This window comes from Anastrepha ludens, chromosome 4 (genome assembly GCF_028408465.1).
Source record: "Anastrepha ludens isolate Willacy chromosome 4, idAnaLude1.1, whole genome shotgun sequence".
NCBI lineage: Eukaryota > Metazoa > Arthropoda > Insecta > Diptera > Tephritidae > Anastrepha > Anastrepha ludens.
Window position 1 is genome coordinate 18,687,864 of NC_071500.1, and position 21,722 is coordinate 18,709,585.

General features: G+C 38.4%; 1 protein-coding gene across 3 annotated transcripts in view; it reads right to left on the bottom strand.

The window, feature by feature from the left end:
- Window positions 1-21,722, bottom strand: part of LOC128860025 (UTP--glucose-1-phosphate uridylyltransferase) — a 64,748-nt gene that overhangs the window by 40,428 nt on the left and 2,598 nt on the right. Inside the window, exon 1 of one of the 3 annotated variants that reach the window (XM_054097249.1) lies at window positions 10,587-11,116. The exons of the other annotated variants lie outside the window; for them this stretch is intronic. Coding sequence (XP_053953224.1) covers window positions 10,587-10,616 — 30 coding nt within the window. The 5' untranslated portion in view covers window positions 10,617-11,116. Of the gene's footprint in view, window positions 1-10,586; window positions 11,117-21,722 lie in introns of those variants that run through there. 3 annotated transcript variants of the gene reach the window in all.

The window sequence follows — 21,722 nt, forward strand, 5'->3', positions numbered from 1 at the left end:
GCATGATATTTTTTAGCATCAGGTTAAAGAAGTCAAATGACAGCGAGTCACCCTATCTAAAATCTCGTTTGGTATCAAACGGCTCGGAGAGGTTCTTCCCAATTCTGACGGCGCTGCTGTTGTTGAGCAGCGTCATCTTGCAAAACCGTATTTGTTTTGTGGGGATACCAAATTCAGACATCGCGACTTATAGGCAACACCTTTACGTGTTGTAGATTGCGGCTTTAAAATCGGTAAAATGATAGTGTGTGTGTCGATTCTGCGTTCATGGGTATTTGCCAAGACTAGGCGTATTGTGAATATTTCGTCTCTGGCAACTGCAAATTATTTTATATTTGTTATTACAGTATCAATAAAAAACAAAATCCAGTGTGATCTCGCGTTTATTCTTATTTTATTTTTATCCTTTGTATTCTCTCCTCTTATTGCTTGCTAATAATTTGCATAATTTTCAGCAACTAAATCAGACATGACCAAAAATATGAATGGCTGGCTTATTCATGATCAGCAACTCCGGAATTATGTATAATTTTAAGCTGAGCTGAGCCAAACTTTGCACATCGAGAAATTTCAAATTGTTGCATAGTGTTGTTGTTTACAATTTCAAGTCATGCCATCTCACCTTTGAAAATGACTAAATCTATAATATTTTATATTTAGCATAATTATAATAATAGATCCCGAAACGCGAGCACTAAGTGGCGTTTAAAACGCAAACATTTTGTTACTCTATCGCGTTTCTACGTCCATATGCGCGGAAACACATACAGACACATCCACATACTTACTTACTTGCATGCATTGACAAATACTGTCGTAGGAAAATATCTAACAAACCGCAAAATGGCACAGTTTAATTAAAAAAAATCATTAGACAAATATGTACAGAAAACTGTATGCATACACATATACATACATTAGGGTGGAGTGAAATTTTTTTTAAATCGTTTTTGGTAAAAGTGCAGAAAGTTGGCGTTCGATCCCGGAAATAAGGGTGCAAAATATTATTCGTGCGTGTCCACGATGTTTAATTTATTTTTTAATATTATTAATTTATTTAATACATTTATTTTAATTGATTTAATTCAATCTCATCCCATTCTCATTTTTTATGTACTAGGATGGGAAAATTTAAGCAACTACCAATGAAGGAAGGTAAAGTTAGAATAGAAATGCATAAAAATGGCGATTCCAACCAAAAAAAAAAAACATATATTTAAAAACATCGCATATGGCTATTGGGAAAGTCCTTCAGGCGCACAAGTATCATTCACGCATAAGTCCTTTTGAAACGAGCGGGCAGGCCACGAAATACGATCAAACGAGTTGTGGATAAACTTAAAACTATTGCAAATTCAAATCCATTAATTTCAACACCGAAAATTCTTGTCGAATTGCAGATTGAAGGACATGCAGCCTCTTTATCACAAACTATTCGCGGAAGGTTGAATGAAGAAAGCAAACATGGGCGGGTCTCAAGGTCGCGTTAGCAAACTCAATATGAAAGAAAAATTGTTTGATTCAAATGATTTGTTGAATTTAATAACCAAATACTTTGAACAGAGTAATCTATGATCTGAAATATTTATTGGGCAGGGTCTACGTGTGGAAGAATAAAGAAGTTTAACTGTCTTATAAATGCATTAAATACGCATTTAAGGTCGCTAAAATCGGTATTAAGGGACTTGACCACCTTATAAGTTTCAAAAAATAAAATTTTTTTTTTTTACATTTTTTCAATCCTTATACTTTTAAAAATCATCACCTGAAACTGTTTTTTTAAATTCGAATTCTAACAAAGTGAAATCAGTGAAAATGTGCAGGCGCATCCTGCACTCATTACTTGCTGACTCAGCTGAAAGGAAATAGCAAGTTTTAACTTTAAACGCGTTTTTCCAGAAATTACTTTTTTTCGAATGGCGGACACTTTATCTCCGAAACTGCTTAGCCGATTTTAATGATTTTGGTCTTGTTTTATTTGTTAAGATGTTTTGTATGCCAATTTACCACATTTTGCAAAAAAAAAGTTAATAAAGTATTGCTTTTTAAGCATAACATTGTGAAAAACAGGGGTGTTTTCTTAACTTTTTTTCAAACATCCGCCATTTTTTTATTATTTTTTTTTTTTTTTGTCAGTTTGTGGTAAATTCTCACGCAAGGAACCTTCCTTTTGAAAATTTTGTTTCTCTCTTTTGTTTTAGAATTACCATTTCTAAGATTAACTGTCCGCCGCAAGACATGATTTTCTTCAGGCCTCGACTTTGGCGCCTCCTCGATATATGTTAAAAAAAGAAATTTTAATAAATCAATTTTTTTTTGTATTATATAAGCTCTAAATAAAAATTAAAAAAAAAATTTATTTTAATATATTATACAGAACATGAAAAAAAAATTATTGAATATGTTGTACTTTTTAGCTTTCCAAGGTGGTCAAGTACCTTAAAGTTTGGGGATGCATTCGCGCAAGTGGGTCACGGAAATTAGTATTGCTAGAAGGAAAAGTAAGTGCCAATATTTACTTATGAAATTATATACCTTGTGTTGGACTAAAAAATCGAAATTTTTTTATGGCATATTCTAACAGTACATCATCTTAAAAATATAAATTCAAAAAATCATAAAGATCGGAGCACTAGAACGAGAGTTACAGACCATGGAAACGCGCAAATTATCCATAAATGATGTGCACTCAAAACTTTAGACGCGATTATCTCGAAGTCGTCTTTTTTGAAAATTACCGGTAATCCGTGGTGATCATTATTTATCAAAAACTATTTGACCGATTTGCATAAACTTTTTTTTTAATTATTCGAAGTTACAACCTCATGAATCTGAACGATTCACTTTTTATAAATATTTGCATAGTTCGCTGGAATAAATTTTTTTTTTTTAATTTTTCAACCCCTCAAAAATCGTTTTTTTTTTTTGGTGCAAAGTTGTTTTCATATTGAGACAATTTTTTTTGGGTAAATAAACCGTTTAGATTCACTAAAAAACATTTTTCTATAATAATCATTTAGTTTTTTTGATTTCACTTGAGCTGCTCATGCGCTACCGTGATCACCGCAAGCCTCTTCTAAAAAACGGCGTTTCGGGGGATGGGCGATAACAAAAATAAATAATAACATTTTTTTAAATAAAAACACCAAAATGTATTCTTCGAGAGTTACCCTTCAGTATGATATATGCCTCATTTGAATAAAAGTTCTAAAACATATTTTAAAAAAATTATGACAATCGTACATTTTTTCGGGCTCACAAGGTATATAACCCCTTAAATATCCTTAAAGGCTAATTTGGTAGCAATTTTATACTACAACAGGATAATGCTCCAATTTACACCGCAAAAAAAGTAACTAAATATACTAGGTTGTTCATTAAGTTCTACGTTGCAATAAGAGAGAGCGTTGCTATTAGCCCAATTTTTTTTTTTTCTTTGCTATGTTGGTACTCTCTTCATATGAACGTATGTGAAGTTTCAGTTCAATCTGTCCATTTATATTAGTATCGACGTGTCACAGTATTTTCTACAACGGAAAAAATCAAGTATCGCGCGCAGCGATTGAATTTTCATTTTTGGATTTTTAGAAGGTTTAGAAGCAAAAGCGATTTATGAATGAATGTTGAAATTATATAAGGACTTTTCGTCATCAATTAGCGCAGTAGAAAGATGGGTTGCTGAATTTAAACGTGGTCGTACAAGCCTCGAAGACGATCCACGATAAGTAGATCTAAAAAAACAAAACAACAACACCACAAATCGTAGAAAAACAACAGGATATCGTAATGGGAAATCAGCGAGTGACTGAAAGAGATTTAGTACAAGTCTTAGGCATCTCATTGAGCAGTGCAAGCAATAATTTGACTGAAGCATTGGGTTTCAGAAATCTGTGTGCACAATGGGTGCCGCATTCGCTAACAATGGATCAAAAACACAATTGAATGCGACTTAGAACTTTTTCGAAAGGCGGAAGTGGATTTTGTGGGTCGATTTATCACTACGAATGACTAAAGAGTGGTGTGAACCTGTTTATTCGGCTCCGAAACCAGTTCGTGTCCAGAAATCGACTAAGAAGCTGTTAACACTATTTTTTTTTTTTTTGGTACGAAAGGAATTTTGTTTGCTGATTACTTGCAAACTAGTAAAAAAATAAATTCTGAATATTATTATAACCTTTTGGATCAGCTGAAGGAAAAAGTTCGTGAAAAAAAGACCCAGCTCGCAAAAGAAAAAAATTGTGTTTCATTAGGGCAATGCACCATGTAACAAGAGCCTTTTTCGACCATGACTAAAATCCATGAATTAAAGTTAGAATTGTTTGAGCATCCACCGTATTCACCAGATTTGGCCCCTACTGGCTTCCATCTGTTCCCAGACCTAAAAAGAATCATGCACGGAAATCGAATGATGAGATCATAACAGCTGTGGAAGCACATTTTGCAGTCCTTCTAGATTCTCACCTCAGGGATGGAATTCATAAATTGGAATCTCTTTGGAACAATTGTATTCATGCTCAGGGAGACTATACTGAATAATAAAGTGTATTTCAAACCATAAAATTGTGTTTTTTTGAACAACCTAGTATAGACATTATGAAATGGCCACCAGAAAATTCGAACCTACCCCCCTATTGAAAACGCTTTGCAATATTAAAACTGCGCATCGTAAATAAACACCTCAAAACATAAACGAATTACTTAAAGGTATTCTTGCAACTTGAGATAACGAGGGTCATTGGGCTATTAATGTTAGTAGAATCTTAGGTAGGTAGAAGTAGCAGTCGGTCTCTAAACCAACTTACTTAGGCCGTTGCTGATCCATTGAGATATCACAGTAGCAATTTATCTGGTACTCCTCGTTAAATCATTTTGTTTTAAGTGCGATCCAATTGATCTGGCTGACACTTTTATCCCTAAGGTCATCAGTGTAATTTAAGAACGATAGTGGAAACTTACTTATGCAACCCTTTCTTACATGTCCTTCGGTACTTGCGTGCATACATTTATATGTAACTACACTTGTAAAGTCGCCGCGATTCATTTCTGATTGTTGTTAGTGCTAAGATTGATTTCAAAGCGTTTCACGGCCTTCTAAGATAACTTATAACGCTGTTTAGAGTTATTGATGCCTTTGTTGACATCAAATGACATTCAGTGACGCATTGTAAGTGATAAAAGTATGCCGGTTTTTATTATATCTATATATTATTATTATTATTTTTATTAAAATTATTATCTTATTTTAGTGTTGTTTATTTTTTCACATTAGTTTAGGCTGGACACACTTAGAACCGCTACCCTAAGAAGGTAGAATACTGTTGTTATTCTTTAACTGTGATTTTTATTAACTCAAAAAAAAGCCAACTTTCATTGCTATGCCGTTCCAAAAGAATAAAATAACTGATTTCCTTATAACTGATTTCCATACGATCTACCAGCTTCTGAAGAAACAATAGTTGGATCGACCGCGAATGACACTGCCGTACTCACAATTGACCCCCACCCCCATATGGCCTCCCAAAAACTACAGAAAGGCCTTGAGAAGCCAAACGAGACAAAATCTTCCCAAGTCTCTTTTACACTACAGGGTCCGGCACTCGAAGTGTAACCAACTTCAGACCGCTCCACAGTGCGGCCGATTCCCAAAAAGCTGGCCTAAAGTCGAAAAAAAAAGTTTCTAGATAGAGTTTTTTTGTCTTTGGGTTGGCTACAGTAATGCCTTGAGTAGTGAAAACCGTTCATAGCAACGTCCTGTACCCTAAGTATCCTCTGTATTTTCAGTCGCAACGTGGCCTTCGTTTGAGCATCGTATTACTGTCGATGAATAGTGAAAGTTGTACACATTTGAAAGATTTTGTAATGGAGTAAATTGAACAAAACCAAATGGAATCATCTTCGGAAGGTTAGTAAAATACGAGTAATCTTTAGTACATATCAATACCTCGACACAAAATTTTTAGCTGCAGCAATACGTAGATACATTTTTTGCATTTTTTTTTATAAAATTTGAGTTTTCAAACTGTATAGTAATACAACGCCGTCATATGCTGCTTTGAAACCTATTAAAGGTTACTCAAAAAAGTAATGGTTACTGAATAAAACAAGATTCAGCTGCTACCACTTGCTACCTTGCGACCCCGAAAACATATAAATTTACATGCATCTTGATTATGTTCTTGAATATACGCTATTTCACGTGAGGGGGTGGAAGGGGGTGGATTTTCAAAATTTTAAGATCAAATTCGTAATCAGCGACCCCGACAACCCCCGAGTAAGAAATTTTGAATCAATTACTTAATTTTTTGAGTTTTGACCAGCTTTTCGGGAATCGGCCGCACTGTGCGCTCGCACGGCTAATGCACGGGCATCAGCTGTCTATTAGTTGGCTAAATGACAGTCCAGAGAATTGTTTACGAGCGCGCGGAAGCATTTTGTCGGGATTAAACGTGAAAAAAGAAAATCAGTAATGGATTTCGAATGCAATGGGGTGATTGCTCATGAGCTCAAGCACAAAAGTAAATAAAGTTCTTGTTTATCACACCATTACTCGTTACAATGAAACTGGTAGCATCGCAAAACGTCATGGGGGTGGTCATCAAAAGACTGCAACGTCACGTGAAATGGTTCAGAAAGTAAAGAAGCGACTTAAACGAAAACCCCGACGAAGTGCCAATCAAAGGGCGAAAGAACAACTGAAAATATATGACCGTAGCATTCGTCGCACACTGAAAAATTATCTCAAAGTCAAGCCTTACAAGATCCAAAAAGCGCATGATCTCACACCAAAGTAGCAACAAGTCAGACTTGAGAGAGCGAGGGAGTTACTTCGCTTGGCCGAAAGCGGTCAATTTCCGAACTTTGTGTTTTCTGACGACAAAATTTCGTCAAATTGAGCAATTCCTAAACTCCCAAAACTATAGGGTTTATTTGACCGGCCGTTTATACGAGATTTTGAGTCATCGATTGGCCACCAGGAGGCAGCACATGCCCCAGATAATGGTTTGGGCCGCTGTAACCGCAGATGGGTGCTCTCCAATCGTTTTCATCGAGTCTGACGTCAAGGTAATTGCGAAATATTATCGGGAAAGTATTCTGGAGGCAGACAAACATTTTAGTGGCAGACCATGGACGTTTTAACAGGACTCGGCGCCATCTTACAAAGCTCAAGTGAACCAAGAATGGCTAAAAAACAACATTCCGAACTTCATAACGTCCACACAATGGCTCTCAAATTCACCAGAGGCGAATCCGATGGATTATACTCTTTGAGCCATTTTGGAGAGCAAAGTCCGGACTAAAAGATTCACCTGTCTCGAGCCGCTGAAAAAACTCCAGGGTCCACGAGTGGGTCAAAATATTTGCAAGCCACATTCGGGCAGCTTGCGATTCGTTTCTGGACCAAGGCCATAGTGAAGGTAAAAGGTGGTCATATCGAGCAAAAAAATTAATTGATTCTTAATTTTATATTACTTTCACACATTTTTTACTCTGAATTGAATAAAAGTAATTTTCCAAACTAAATGTATGGCCATTTTAATTGGTTACATTTCGAGTGCCGGACCGTGTAAATCGAAAAACTTGCCTACCCGTTAAGCTCAATCATATAATAATCCCCTAAACTAACGTCACATGTCTTGGCATGCATGTTGATAGCAAACTCACATGGAGAACCCATATTTTCCCCAAACGGAGTAAAACTTAGAAACCTAAATTGGTTACTACATCGAAATTCCCATGTTTCTCTCGAAAGTAATCTCTCACTTTACTCAGCTATTTTGAAACCGATATGGACATATGACATTGAACTTTGGAGCACTGCAGCTAACTCCAACATCGAAATGCTTCAATGATTCCAGTCGAAAACCCTCAGAATGATCTCAAACGCCCCTTATTATATAACAAATGCACAAATTTATCGTGATCTGAAAGTACCCAAAATAATTGAGGAAATAAGAAAATATGCCACATTACACAACACACGACTACAATCGCACACAAACCCAACCCAATAATTGCAAATCCCATAACCTGCACCAGACTCAAGATATAAATAAATAACATTAGAAAATGGGTGTATTCCATATTTTTTTTTTCTCTGAAATGAATTAAATAGGTAAAAATATTGCTTACTGTTTAAAAACAGATCGCAATAAAGAAATGGATTAAAAAAAATAAAATATATAATATATACTACAGCTCCACCTTAATGTGCATATAAAGTCTATACTACAAACCTATCAATCGAATAAAAAATATGTACATGTCTGGAGTGATTGCTACATGTCTCTTATAATTATACGTGGAAAGTGCATTATCATATTGTATAAAAAATACAAATATGTAAGTAGTAGGTACGTCTATGTTATAAATGTACTATCATTAAAAATATACGAATAAATAATAATGAATATGGTTCGCTGTGCAGTCCAAGTCCAAGCCAGTGGAAAATAAATATACATAATATAAATAAAAAAACTAACGATTTTCAATTGCGGCTAAGTTTTCTCTAAGTAACAAGCAACCATCCATTTGGAGGCGAGATCGTATTAGGAGGCATCCCTGATAGTGCTTATACAACTATAAATCCTACGTTTCACTCAAATCCGCCAATTAATATCGGAGAAAAGAAGTTGATCGCTCGAAGAAACGAGGTGATCGGGAAACGGTCTCTTGTTCAAGAGGATTAGTGCACGACCCATATTTATATCCGGCCAAGGACTGTCACTACAGCAGCATTCCACGCACATGTTTGGCGAATTTTTATGCTGCTAAAACAACAACAACATTTATAAGTGGCACAGCATATTCAAGCAAGATGAGGTAAGCAATTGAAAATTATCAGCGCCGCCGCGATGGCCGCCGGTAAGGGCGACGAACTCATTGGTTGTTTGGAAGAGTCGAAAAACTTGTGCTGGCAGATGCAGATTTGAAAAAGAAACAAATCACAAAAATTTTTGTGGAATCATCGGCAACTTTTTTGCACATTCCTCATGAATTTTCAATCCGATGGACTCGAAATTTTAACGGTATATCTACAATTATGATTTATTCTGCACAGAAGTATGGATGGATGGTTTTTCTTTGTAATATTATGTATATTCTTTGTTTTTAATTTCGGACGATTTTTTTTTTATTTTTAATTGTTAAGTTAAACAATTTTCGGGCGATTTTTTTGTTTTTTTTTTTAAATTTTGAAGTTAAACAATTTTCGGCTGATTTTTTTAAATTTTCAAAGTTAAATAATTTTCGGATGATTTTTTTTTTCATTTTGAAGTTAAATAATATTCGGACCATTTTTTTTTTAAATTTTTGTTTTTTAATTTTCAAGTTCAACAATTTTCCGACGATTTTGTTTTTTTTTTTAATTTTCAAGTTAAACAACTTTCGGACGGTTTGTGTTTTTAATTTTGAAGTTAAACAATTTTCGGCTGTTTTCTTTTTTAATTTCCAGTTAAACTATTTTCGGACATTTTTTTTTTCAATTTTCAAGTTAAACAATTTTCGGCTGTTTTTTTTTTTAATTTTCCATTTAAACAATTTTCGGAAATTTTTTTTATTTTAAATGTACACAAATATCAAGATAAACAAATACTAGACACTTCTATAGTAATTTACATATAAAGTAAAATCGAAAAAAATGTCTCTACGTAAATTAAAAATTGCAGGCGCAGTTAGTCCTTTCTCGCCATACAAAAACAAAAATTAAATTTTTTACTATTTTATTTAAAAAAAAAAAAAAAATTATAATTTATACATTTCATAATATAAGGTGGCACAAAATTGATCATCCGATTTTGTTGCTGAATCACTTTTTTTACAAAACAAAAAAAACGATTTTGAGTGATTTTGATGCTTGGCATGATAGATGATTTATTTTGACCTTCACGCTCTCCATTGCTTGTCTGTTTGTTTACTGCAGCTGTCCAATTCACAATAATCAAATATGATTGACGTAAAACGCCGTGTACTAAAGTTATAAATCTTCCGATTAATTTTGTGTCACCTTGTATGCAGGGAAAATAATTTAACACGCCTTCCTCTGCATTATCTAAAGTCGGTGCTGCTTGAGCTTATTTTAATTTATTTATTTTAATATTTTTTGTTTTGTAATTATTCGCCATAAACACACATATTTATATGTACATAGGTATGTATGTATGTATGCATTCATAAACCCATTAATTAAATATTAAATATAGGAATATCAACTATGTGGTAGAATTGTATAAGTTGACACACGCATTAATAAAACTAATATTTTTTTGCACACAAGATATTTTTCACCTCAATAAGAGGCCGAATTGCGCCAACTTCTTTGGCATATCGCCGGCAGTTATTTGCGTACATAAATGTACATACATATGCACATACGCAGACGAGTAAACACAATTGTTTTTCGGCACTTGGATGTATGCTACTCAGCTCGATGATTGACCCTCACTTAAACCGTCATTACCATTAGCGGAGGTGTTCTATTGAAGTAATTTATTTAACACACTCATTTAGAGCTAGATAAATATGCAATGTTAAGATAAAAACAAAAGCACTATTGCCACTTTGGGAAGGAGAAAAACAACTCAACTTACCCGATCCAAAAGAATATCGATGGCATTCATTGTGTTTAATATCTCCTATGTATGTATATAACTATTTGCGATTTTTTTATGGAAAAGAATATGCTTATTATGTATGAGCAGATTTTTAGTAATTTTCTTAAATTTGGTTTTTTTAATTTGCATAAAAAATCACTCCTTCTTGCCTTCCTTATATTCTGGCAGCACTTTTTTACTTTTGATAATTCAAAAATTTTAAAAGAAATTCACTGCTTATTCAAAAACGTCTAACAATTAATTACGCTAGTAAATCGCAATGAATATTTAATTGCCACCGCCACTCATTTATTGTTTGCATCAATAAAATATTAATTATTTGTAAGCGTAAAATTTTGGGTGGCAAACGCTTTGATGGACGATCACTACGAAACTGTGCAATTGAAAACACCGACTTTTCAAACTTAAATTTATATTTGTGGCTTGGAGCGCACTGAACGTTGGGTGGAGACAAATACACAGTCGCCCTTATATGTATGTATATGTACATGCATATACACGCATCATATACAGATCGCCGTACGTTGTTTTAAAGCAGACTCACTCATTGAAGTACTGAGGGCGACTAACAGGCAAGTAATCAGAGAATAAACAACCATATAAATGTATATATGTATGTGCGCGTGTATATATATATGCATAAGTAGGTGCTGGCATGTGTAGATAAATGATGGAAGTACGCGTACGTCAGTTTTATCACTGCGATAGTGGTTTAGATTGTGCTCCAACAAATTACAGAGAATTTAATTGCAAATAGTCAACTACGACAACAGCCAAAGCGACCTGTGCTAAATGCTTTAGAAACTCTCACCAACTGTCACGGTAAGGTGGAACCAACTGTTGGGCATACGGCAGGCGGCTTAGATGCGTTTTCACGGTTAATGGTTATGGGCGTTAGATGAACTCCTGCACGCGCTGAATGATCAAAGGTTTAGCCCACTAGGTTATGTGGATAATTTGGTGAAATGCATCACATGGACGCTTGAGGAAACATAATCGAAGCTCATGCAACGGCCACTGTGCATCACTTAGAAGTTATGGAACAACAAAAGATAATATAATATACTCGTGATTTGAAAGTTTATATACATATGTGAGGTCTCGATCGCAGTAGTTGGCATTCGTTTGAAGCGTAAAGATCCTTTTTATCTGACGTCAAAAATGGCTACGTTCGTCCCGAAAAAACAGCATTTGCGGGAAGTCGTGCTTCGTTTTTACCTTTTCAAGAAAAGTGCAGCTGAAACGTGTCGTATATTGATCAAGATTTACGGTAATCACGCTCCATCAAATACAACATGTAAAGAGTGGTTTCGACGCTTCCAAAGTGGCATTTACGACGTGAGTGATAAAAATCGCGAAGCGGCACCGAAAAAACTCGACGATACTCAACTGCAACAACGCATTGGATGAAGACGCATGTCGAACCCTTCATGATATTATATGTATAAAGAGTTGACAGATGTTGACAGATCGGTAAACGTTTCATGCGATGGGAATTGTCCATAAAGCAGGTAACTGGGTGCCACATCAATTGAAGGAGAGGTTTGGTGACGTGTGAGATGCTTCTTGGAAAGAAAAGGTTTTCCACATCGCATCGTCACTTGCGATGAAAAATGGAGCTATTATGATAACCCTAAGCGTCGCAAATGTTAGAGCCTGCCGGGTGAACCAGGTCCATCGACAGCGTAAAAAAATATTCATGCTTCAAAGGTTATGTTGTGCATCTGGTGGGATCAGAAGGGTGTCATCTATTATGAACTCTTTAAACCAACTGAAACCATCACTGACGATCGTTACACTGCAGCTAATGAGTCTGAATCGAGCTTTCAAAGAAAAGAAGCTGGAATGAGACGGTGACATGACAAACTAATTTTTCTGCATGACAACGCCAGACCACACGTTGTTTCATCGGTCCAGAAATATTTAGAGGGACTGAATTGGGAACTCTTGCCCCACCCGCCGTATTCCCCAGACATTGCACCTTCGGATTACCATCTGTTCCGATCAATGCAGTCAGCCCTTATTGGAGAGCGGTTCACTTCTTACGATAGCATCGCAAACCGACTTAACGAATGGATGAAGTCAAAAGAACTCGAATTTTTCATCAGAGGAATCCATATGCTGCCTGAAAGTAGTAAAGTAAAGTTGTAGCTTCTAATGGCACATACTTCACATAATTCCATGAATTAATTAATTGTTTAAATAATACGTAACCTTGGCTAAAAAAGGACGAAAACTTATTCCCATACCCAATACCATGCACCCGCAGTAGGAAACTATCTAAGAAATAACCGACACTAGGTAGCGCAAAAATCAGTTTTTCTAATGAAGCAACATGATGTGATGATTGACATATTTACTTAGAAGCTGTTAACAAGCCAGCATATATAAGTAAAACAAAGAGTCTTATGACTTACCGGTAATTTACTACTGTTTTAAAACCAATTGTCCCCTATACTTCTTTAGTATGGTAGTCTAAATGTAGGCAGAGAACTGCAAGAACTAAATTAGGTTAATTGATGCAATCGGTGTGTATCGGCTTACCTGGTCCTAATGCCCTAGACAGACGGCGCCGTTAATCGGGATTATCGACGGAGTTGATTATGATTAAAATTTTAGTGTGATGAACGGTTGTTATGCGGATCAGTGAAGAGCTGATTTGCTTATTGGATAGTTTTGTCAGTCAAAGATTAACCGCAAGCAACAAAAATGGGTATTAGTTGGCCTGATACTTAAAAATACTTAAAAATTATTTATTAAAAAAACAATCGCATTGGCGACGGCGAGTATCGCAAGCACTGGAATAATAATAGGCCTGTCACAATGGGTCCATTGCGGCCAATAATTTCAGTGAGAGCAAAATAGATTGGCGCCTTCGACTCAAATAAACATAATCTATTTTGCTCTCAGTCAAATTCGTTGCTGCAACGGATCCATTGTGTTAGGCCTATACGTTGTATGAGCTTTACGGCCACATAGACTTAGGGCAGCGTCCGAATCATGTCATGTCATCCGAATGGGTACTAACGCTCCAGCTTTGATAGTATTCGATGCGGTACCAACTGGTGGTAGCAGAGGAGGAAGGGCTCCTCCTTTGCGTTGGAAAGATCAGGTGAAGAAGGGATTGGTTTCACTTGGTGTGTCCAATTAGCGCCGGTTAGTACGAGAAAGAAACGACTGGCGCGCTTTGTGAAACTCGGCCAAAATCGCTTAAACGATTATCGCGTCAATCAAGAAGAAGAAAAAGAGATTCGATAAAAAATTTAAATTTCGATAAAATCTTAAAAGAGATGGCAAACCACCACAACTTACAATCGCTGTGAATGTATCGGCTTCCCTAAGATTGACGTGTCGATTCTGCAACACAAACACTCTCGGTTTTTCTTTCCTAACTGCACTTACTGAGACTGCCAATCAAGGCGAATCTATTAAAGGTGATAACAGTAGGTCGGCTGATTTGTTTTGTTTTTTCTTTCCCCGCGCACATTCGGACGCCGTCACAAAATGAAATAACGGAAAACCGTTCCATTCGCACTACCGTCGCATGCTTCTAATTCAATTTCGGCTTCTTTTTCTTTCCAAATGTATTATTAGTGTAAAACGAGACATTGAGATCGCAACCAAGCAACATGAGCAGAGACTGTGTGGATTTTTTTTATATATTACTAACACAATCTGCAGCCGAGGATGGTTCCATGTGTAGAAGTCCACGCAAGTGGGGAAAGTTACTGATCGGGAGGATGGTTCCATGTGTAGAAGTCCACGCAAGTGGGGAAAGTTACTGATCGGGAGGATGGTTCCATGTGTAGAAGTCCACGCAAGTGGGGAAAGTTACTGATCGCCATTCACTTGGGAGTGGCCAGGACGATTCTTCTACATATGGTTCAAGCAGCTCACAACGTCCGGGATTAGCCCACGTATCCTCTGGTTAGCTTCCGAACACCCGTTCGGGAGTGAGCTAAAGTGAGAAGGCGAAGCATCCCAGCATAGCTGGTTGTGCGCTGGGTTTGGGACCCGCCACTTAAAAAGCCCCCCCAATGAAAACAGCAACAAAGCCTCGGATGAGAACTTCCAACACTGATGACGACCCCTGCAAACGAAATAAGGAATACGATTTGAGGGCATGCACCTGGAATGTCCGGTCCCTTAATGGGGAAGGTGCCTCTGCCCGGCTGGTTGATGTCCTCGTGAGAGTAAAGGCTGACATCACTGCCATCCAAGAGATGCGATGGACGGGGCAAGGTAAGAAAAACCTAGGACCTTGCGACGTCTACTACAGCTGCCATGTAAAGGAGCGCAAATTCGGTGTCGGATTTGTTGTGGGAGAGAGACTTCGTCGCCAAGTACTGTCGTTCACTCCGGTGGACGAGCGTCTCGCAATAATCCGCATCAAAGTGCGATTTTTCAACATCTCGCTAATTTGCGCCCACGCCCCGACGGAAGAGAAGGACGATGGGACCAAGGATTCTTTCTATGAGCGCTTGGAACGTTCCTATGAGCGCTGCCCCCGCCACGACATAAAAATCGTGCTTGGCGACTTCAACGCCAGGGTGGGCAAGGAGGGAATTTTTGGTCCCACAGTCGGAAAATTCAGCCTGCACAACGAAACATCCGGCAACGGACAGAGGCTGATCGACTTCGCCGGGGCCCGAAACATGGTAGTCTGCAGCACCAGATTCCAGCATAAAAAGATACACCAAGCTACCTGGCTGTCCCCTGATCGAAAAACGCGAAACCAGATCGATCATGTTGTGATAGATGGAAGACACGCTTCTAGTGTATTAGATGTACGTACGATCCGAGGACCCAACATCGACTCGGATCATTACCTTGTTGCAGCCAAATTGCGCACACGCCTCTGTGCAGCAAAAAACGTACATCTACCTACGCAAAGAATGTTCGACATCGAAAAGCTGCAATCACAACAGACAGCCAGAAGATTCGCCACTCGACTCTCACTCCTGCTCTCGGAGAGCACTGCCCAACACACCGGCATGCGCGAGCAATGGAGCAACATTTCTCGTTCCCTACGTACCGCCGCCGAAGAAGAAATCGGATTCCGGCGAGCCCGAAAAAACAATTGGTACGACGAGGAATGTCATGCTGCCGCCGAAAGAAAAGATGCCGCCTATAGAGCCACGCTGCGATCGGGCGCAACGCGAGCCATGTGGGATCGCTACAGAGAGCTGAAAAAGGAAGAGAGACGTATTATCCGACAAAAGAAACGTGAGGCCGAAATACGTGAGTGCGAGGAGCTTGAGATGCTGGCCAGTAGGAACAACGCCCGAAAATTCTACCAGAAAGTTCGGCGGCTTACAGAAGGTTTTAAGACCGGGGCGTTTTCCTGTAAGAACAAAGACGGTGATCTGGTGACTGACGTACAGAGCAATCTTAAATTATGGAGGGAACACTTCTCGAACCTGTTAAACAGTGACAGCTGCGCATGTCATAGAGAAAGTGAAGATCCCGATACCCCAATCGTTGACGACGGAATTATCGTTCCGTTACCCGACCATGACGAGGTGAGAATAGCAATATCACGGCTAAAGAACAACAAAGCCGCGGGCGCCGACAGACTGCCGGCTGAGCTATTCAAATATGGCGGCGAGGAGCTGGTAAGGTGCATGCATCAGCTCCTATGCAAAATATGGTCGGATGAAAGCATGCCTGCCGATTGGAATTTAAGTGTGCTCTGCCCAATCCATAAGAAGGGCGATCCTGCAATTTGTGCCAATTACCGCGGGATTAGTCTTCTAAATATCGCCTATAAGGTTCTAGCGAGCGTATTGTGTGAAAGGCTGAAGCCCACCGTCAACCAACTGATTGGACCTTATCAGTGTGGCTTCAGACCTGGAAAGTCTACCATCGACCAAATATTCACAATACGCCAAATCTTGGAAAAGACCCATGAAAGGAGAATCGACACACACCATCTTTTCGTCGACTTCAAAGCTGCATTCGACAGTACGGAAAGGAGTTACCTGTATGCCGCTATGTCTGAATTTGGTATCCCCGCAAAACTAATACGGCTATGTAAGATGACGTTGCTCAACACCAGCAGCGCCGTCAGAATTGGGAAGGACCTCTCCGAGCCGTTTGATACCAAACGAGGTTTCAGACAGGGTGACTCGCTGTCGTGTGACTTCTTTAACCTGATGTTGGAGAGCATCGTACGAGCCGCAGAACTTAATCGCTCAGGCACAATATTTTATAAGAGCGTACAATTGTTGGCGTATGCCGATGATATTGATATCATCGGCCTTAACAACCGCGCTGTTAGTTCTGCCTTCTCCAAACTGGATAAAGAGGCAAAGCGAATGGGTTTGGTGGTGAACGAGGACAAAACGAAGTACCTCCTGTCTTCAAACAAACAGTCGGCGCACTCGCGTATCGGCACTTACGTCACTGTAGACAGTTATAATTTCGAGGTTGTAAAAGACTTCGTTTATTTAGGAACCAGCATTAACACCGATAACAATGTCAGCCTTGAAATCCAACGTAGAATCTCTCTTGCCAACAAGTGCTACTTTGGACTAAGTAGGCAACTGAGCAGTAAAGTCCTCTCTCGACGAACAAAACTAACACTCTACAAGACTCTCATCATGCCCGTCCTAACGTATGGCGCAGAAGCGTGGACGATGACAACATCCGATGAAGCGACGCTTGGAGTGTTCGAGAGAAAGATTCTGCGTAAGATTTTTGGACCTTTGCACGTTGGCAACGGCGAATATCGCAGGCGATGGAACGATGAGCTGTATGAGCTTTACGGCGACATAGACATAGCGCAGCGAATAAAGATCCAGCGGCTTCGTTGGCTGGGTCATGTCGTCCGAATGGATACAAACGCTCCGGCTTTGAAAGTATTCGATGCGGTACCAGCTGGTGGTAGCAGAGGAAGAGGAAGGCCTCCTCTGCGTTGGAAAGATCAGGTGGAGAAGGACTTGGCTTCACTTGGTGTGTCCAACTGGCGCCGGTTAGCACGAGAAAGAAACGACTGGCGCGCTTTGTTAAGCTCGGCCAAAATCGCGTAAGCGGTTATCGCGCCAATTAAGAAGAGAAGAATCTGCAGCCGCATTCTGCACAATCACTTCACATGTATTTACACACTTGTCCAAACAGTCGTTGTTGAGACGGCAACGAAGTGTCATTGGTTGACCTCAGTGACCAGTGACCTCAGCCCATCAGCTGATACGGTTAATTCCGCTTAGAGGCGAATAAGAGTATGTTATTGAGTACACCTTCTCAATTCTTTCACCATGGCAAATAATAAAACAAAATTTTTTTGGGACAAAGTCATTGACAAGTAAACCCTAGAAGTATTGTTGCCCGCCTAAAATTTTTCAAAAACTTAGCCGATACATCAAAGAAGTTGTGAACAAAAATCAGAAAATAACAGTGGTAGAAATCCGCTTCCAACATTAATGTTCAAGTCGAAACAGTTCGAAGTGCCTAGTACCGAGAAACAAACAAAACAAAAACATTTATAAGCCGTATGCCGACAAGTCGACTGATTTCTAGATGAATGTGTTGCGTAGTGACGAGAGTCAATTCAATTTATTCGGTTGTGATGGCTAACAAGCTTGTTCTAAACTATGAATCATGCCGGAGGCTCATTGATGGTATAGGGCAATATATCAACGAATGGGGTCGGTAAATTGCAGTTTGTGGAAACAATTATGGGTTGGTTTCTTTCAGTAGACATTATAAGAACAATTGGAAAGAATCAGCAAGCACACCACATGGGTCTTAGTGGCGGAAGATATTTCCAACAGGACAGCGACCCGACGCACACATCTCATTTAATAAAAGAATGGTTGGTTTATAACGTGCCGAAACAACTCAATTCATCAGACCTCAACCCAATAGAAGATTTACGGAACGAATTAGAATACTGGATAAGCAAAACACTTATAGCGACAATCAGGAACTGAAAGATGATCTGAAGGCGAATGGAATCAAATAACATCCGAAACAATTTTTTCCATGCAAAGTCGATTAGGGGCAGTAGCAGAGTCAACCATTTGCATTTATTATGCAGTGCATACCCTTTTCTGTGCTGTAAATTCAGTTTTTTGTTTGTTTATATAATTTCAAAATACTTAATTTTAAATTATATTAACGTTATTATTATTATTTTATTATTAATATTTATGTTCTTTAGTATTTCGTTGGAGTACTCAGGTTTTTTTTTTTAATAAAACCATTATTTGTAAGAAGTACGTAAAGTTTTCTGTATGACTGTACATATTTGCAGTGTTTTGTGCTCTTTTCTGAGTAGGCAAAAAACTTGCCCTTTTACAGAGTTAAGTGCAACATTGAATAATTTATATACCGTCAAGGGCAACATTTTTCCGTAGAAACAAAAACACCATACATTTCTGTTACATCACGAATGTTACTTTAGCTCCCAAAGTCAAACAAATCGATAGTTCAAACTCTGAACGCCTGTTAGATCACCCTGTGAATATTGTTAATATGCAGCAAGATAAGATAAGGCACTCAAACCAACAAAAGCAAAAATGTTGGAGCACACCGATAATGTGATGCCAGCTCCACAAGAGTAGGAGAGAACAAACCTCCAAAATAAAATGTAATATGTATGTATGTATGTGCATATAATCCTTGTATGTGTACAAATTTAAGGCAATCTACACCACAAAAACACTAAAAAAATTCAGGCAATTAAATGCTTTACAAAAATTGCTCCGTCAGTGCCCTTTGTTACCTTATCGCTCTGAAATGCTCAACTTAATCTCTTATCACAGGCAATTTGAGTAAACATTTTTGATACTATTTATTATTCACGTTTTCACACACTTGATTACTTTAACTCTCGTTATCACTGCGCACTTTATTTACATTTATTTTCGCGCCTACATATAACGCTATGGAAACTTTACGGATTCAGTTGATGCTCGCATCGATTGGTATTGTGCCTTTGCCTGCTACTGTGTGATCTTTTGATGCCGAATGACGTTTTGTGTAGATAAAAGAGGTTGAACAGAAGTTTAAAAATAGAAAATGAAAATATTTTTTTTAAATCATTATTTCAAAATTACAGTTACATATATAAGTATATATGAAGACATGTGGTCATGAAAATAGATATCCCTCACGTTCACGTTCCTACTAATTGATAATCCCAGTAGGTTTCTGTGGGAGGGAGTACCATATTTCTTTGACGTTTTGCCATAAATCCTTCTTATATTTTAAATGTTTCCTACCCGCTTCGCTTCTTTAAATCTCCCCAAAAGGTATCCAATGGGGTTTAGGTCGTATGACTGGGGGTGTGTTCGAGCTACAAATGTTGCGGCAGTGTTACTTTTTATGACAGAGCATCACGTTCTTCGATAAAATTTCGACAACACTGGCAACGTCACGCGTTCGTTTAGCGAAATGTTGACAATCTGTTGCTCATCACTAGCTAATCAAGCGCAACATACAAATTTTCAATGCGCAATCGAGATGGAGGAGGAAAAGTAAGTAAATTTTGTGTTATATGTTATTTTTATGTTGTAATATTATTAATTATTTGTTTTTAGCATAAAATTAAGCGTTGTGGAAACCAAATTAGTGGTCAGAATTCGATTAGACAGGCATTTGGTAGCGGAAGGAGGAAGAAATCGGTCCTTTGGGGCAAAGTACTGGACAAAATGAAAACCGATGCTCTAGATCTTAGCGCTACAAGAGATCAGTTGCAACGAAAATTTTTAAATCAAAAATGTTAAAAATTCCTTTTTTTTAAATAACCCGTTCGACGCAAAATAAAGTCTGCAATATTGCTGCACACTATCAGCTGAGTATCAGCAACAGAGTATCAATAAAGCAACAGGGTTGCAGTATTGCGGTAATTATTGAGCGGCTCGAACACACCCTGGCTCTGCCAATCCATAGGCCTGGTTGGCAATAAGCCACGCATATGTAGACCTTTTGGTCCCTAGCGATACCTGATGAAGACCGACCTCTATGAATACCGAAAGTAGACGTCATGTAGGATGTCAGCGCTTTTGGCGAATCTAAGCAGAGCTGGGAGATCCGCTTTTGAGGCGTCCTCCAGACCCTCAAATAATGGGGCTCCCAGGTGTTTTAAACGCGTTTTTAATAATGCCGGACAAACGCAGAGTTCTAAAGTCCTCAACATCCTCTCTGCATTTCCTGCATTTGTCCGTGTTAGCAATCCCTATCTTGTACGCATGTGGTCAGATTAGTCCACCTAGCTTCCACTCGCCTTTTCATGTAGTCGTCCATTTCATTGTATATTGTACTTAGCGGTTTTGGCATGTCGTTCTCTTGCTCAAATGGTAGTCTAACTATTTCGTTCCCAATAATGCCTTTGTGACCAGGTACCCAATAGATATGCAGCCTACTGTTTACTGTAGTTTTAAGCAGTGCCTTATCCCTAGTTTTGAGCCAATCCATAACTTTAACATTATTTTGTAAAAACCGTCCACTCACTAACATTGAGCAGTTTTGAGTTATTATTTTGCTTAAAAGGACGTCGAAATGGCAAATTCTCCCCAGCAAATGGTACCATCGCGCCCTGAAGTACGTCCTTGTAAATAAATTTTCTGTTGTTGCAGCAGTTTATTAAACCCTGCCAATGCATCGTAGTCACCGATCACCATCGTCTAACTCATTTAACGGTAGGTCCAAGAAATGTGCTGTTTCAGCAGTATGAGTCCAGAGGGAGAGAGGTGTTAGGTGACCAGTTTGGAGAGGGTGGTTAGTATCATGCGGTGTGTTGCCTTTACATGCTGGACATGTATAGAGTATGTCGGGGTCGATTCTGGATAAGTAGGAGTTTAACCCACTACAATATCCAGAATGCAGTTGCGTTAAAGTTGCACGGGTCTCGCGTAGCAGTTGAAACTATTCGTCTGCAATAAGTGATAGTTGGTCTCCGATAACGGCATTCGTGGGTCGGGAGTTTAGGAAGGTGGCAAGAGGATATATTTACCTTAGATTAATTTCCTGTAAAATTTATATTTATATAAATTTGGAGCCTAATATTGCGGACAAGCGGTAGCGTTAATCGGGATTATCGACTTAATTTGTCGTCATTTAAAGAAATCAGGGATTGACAAATAGACTTAATTCTTTAATTTCTTCTTT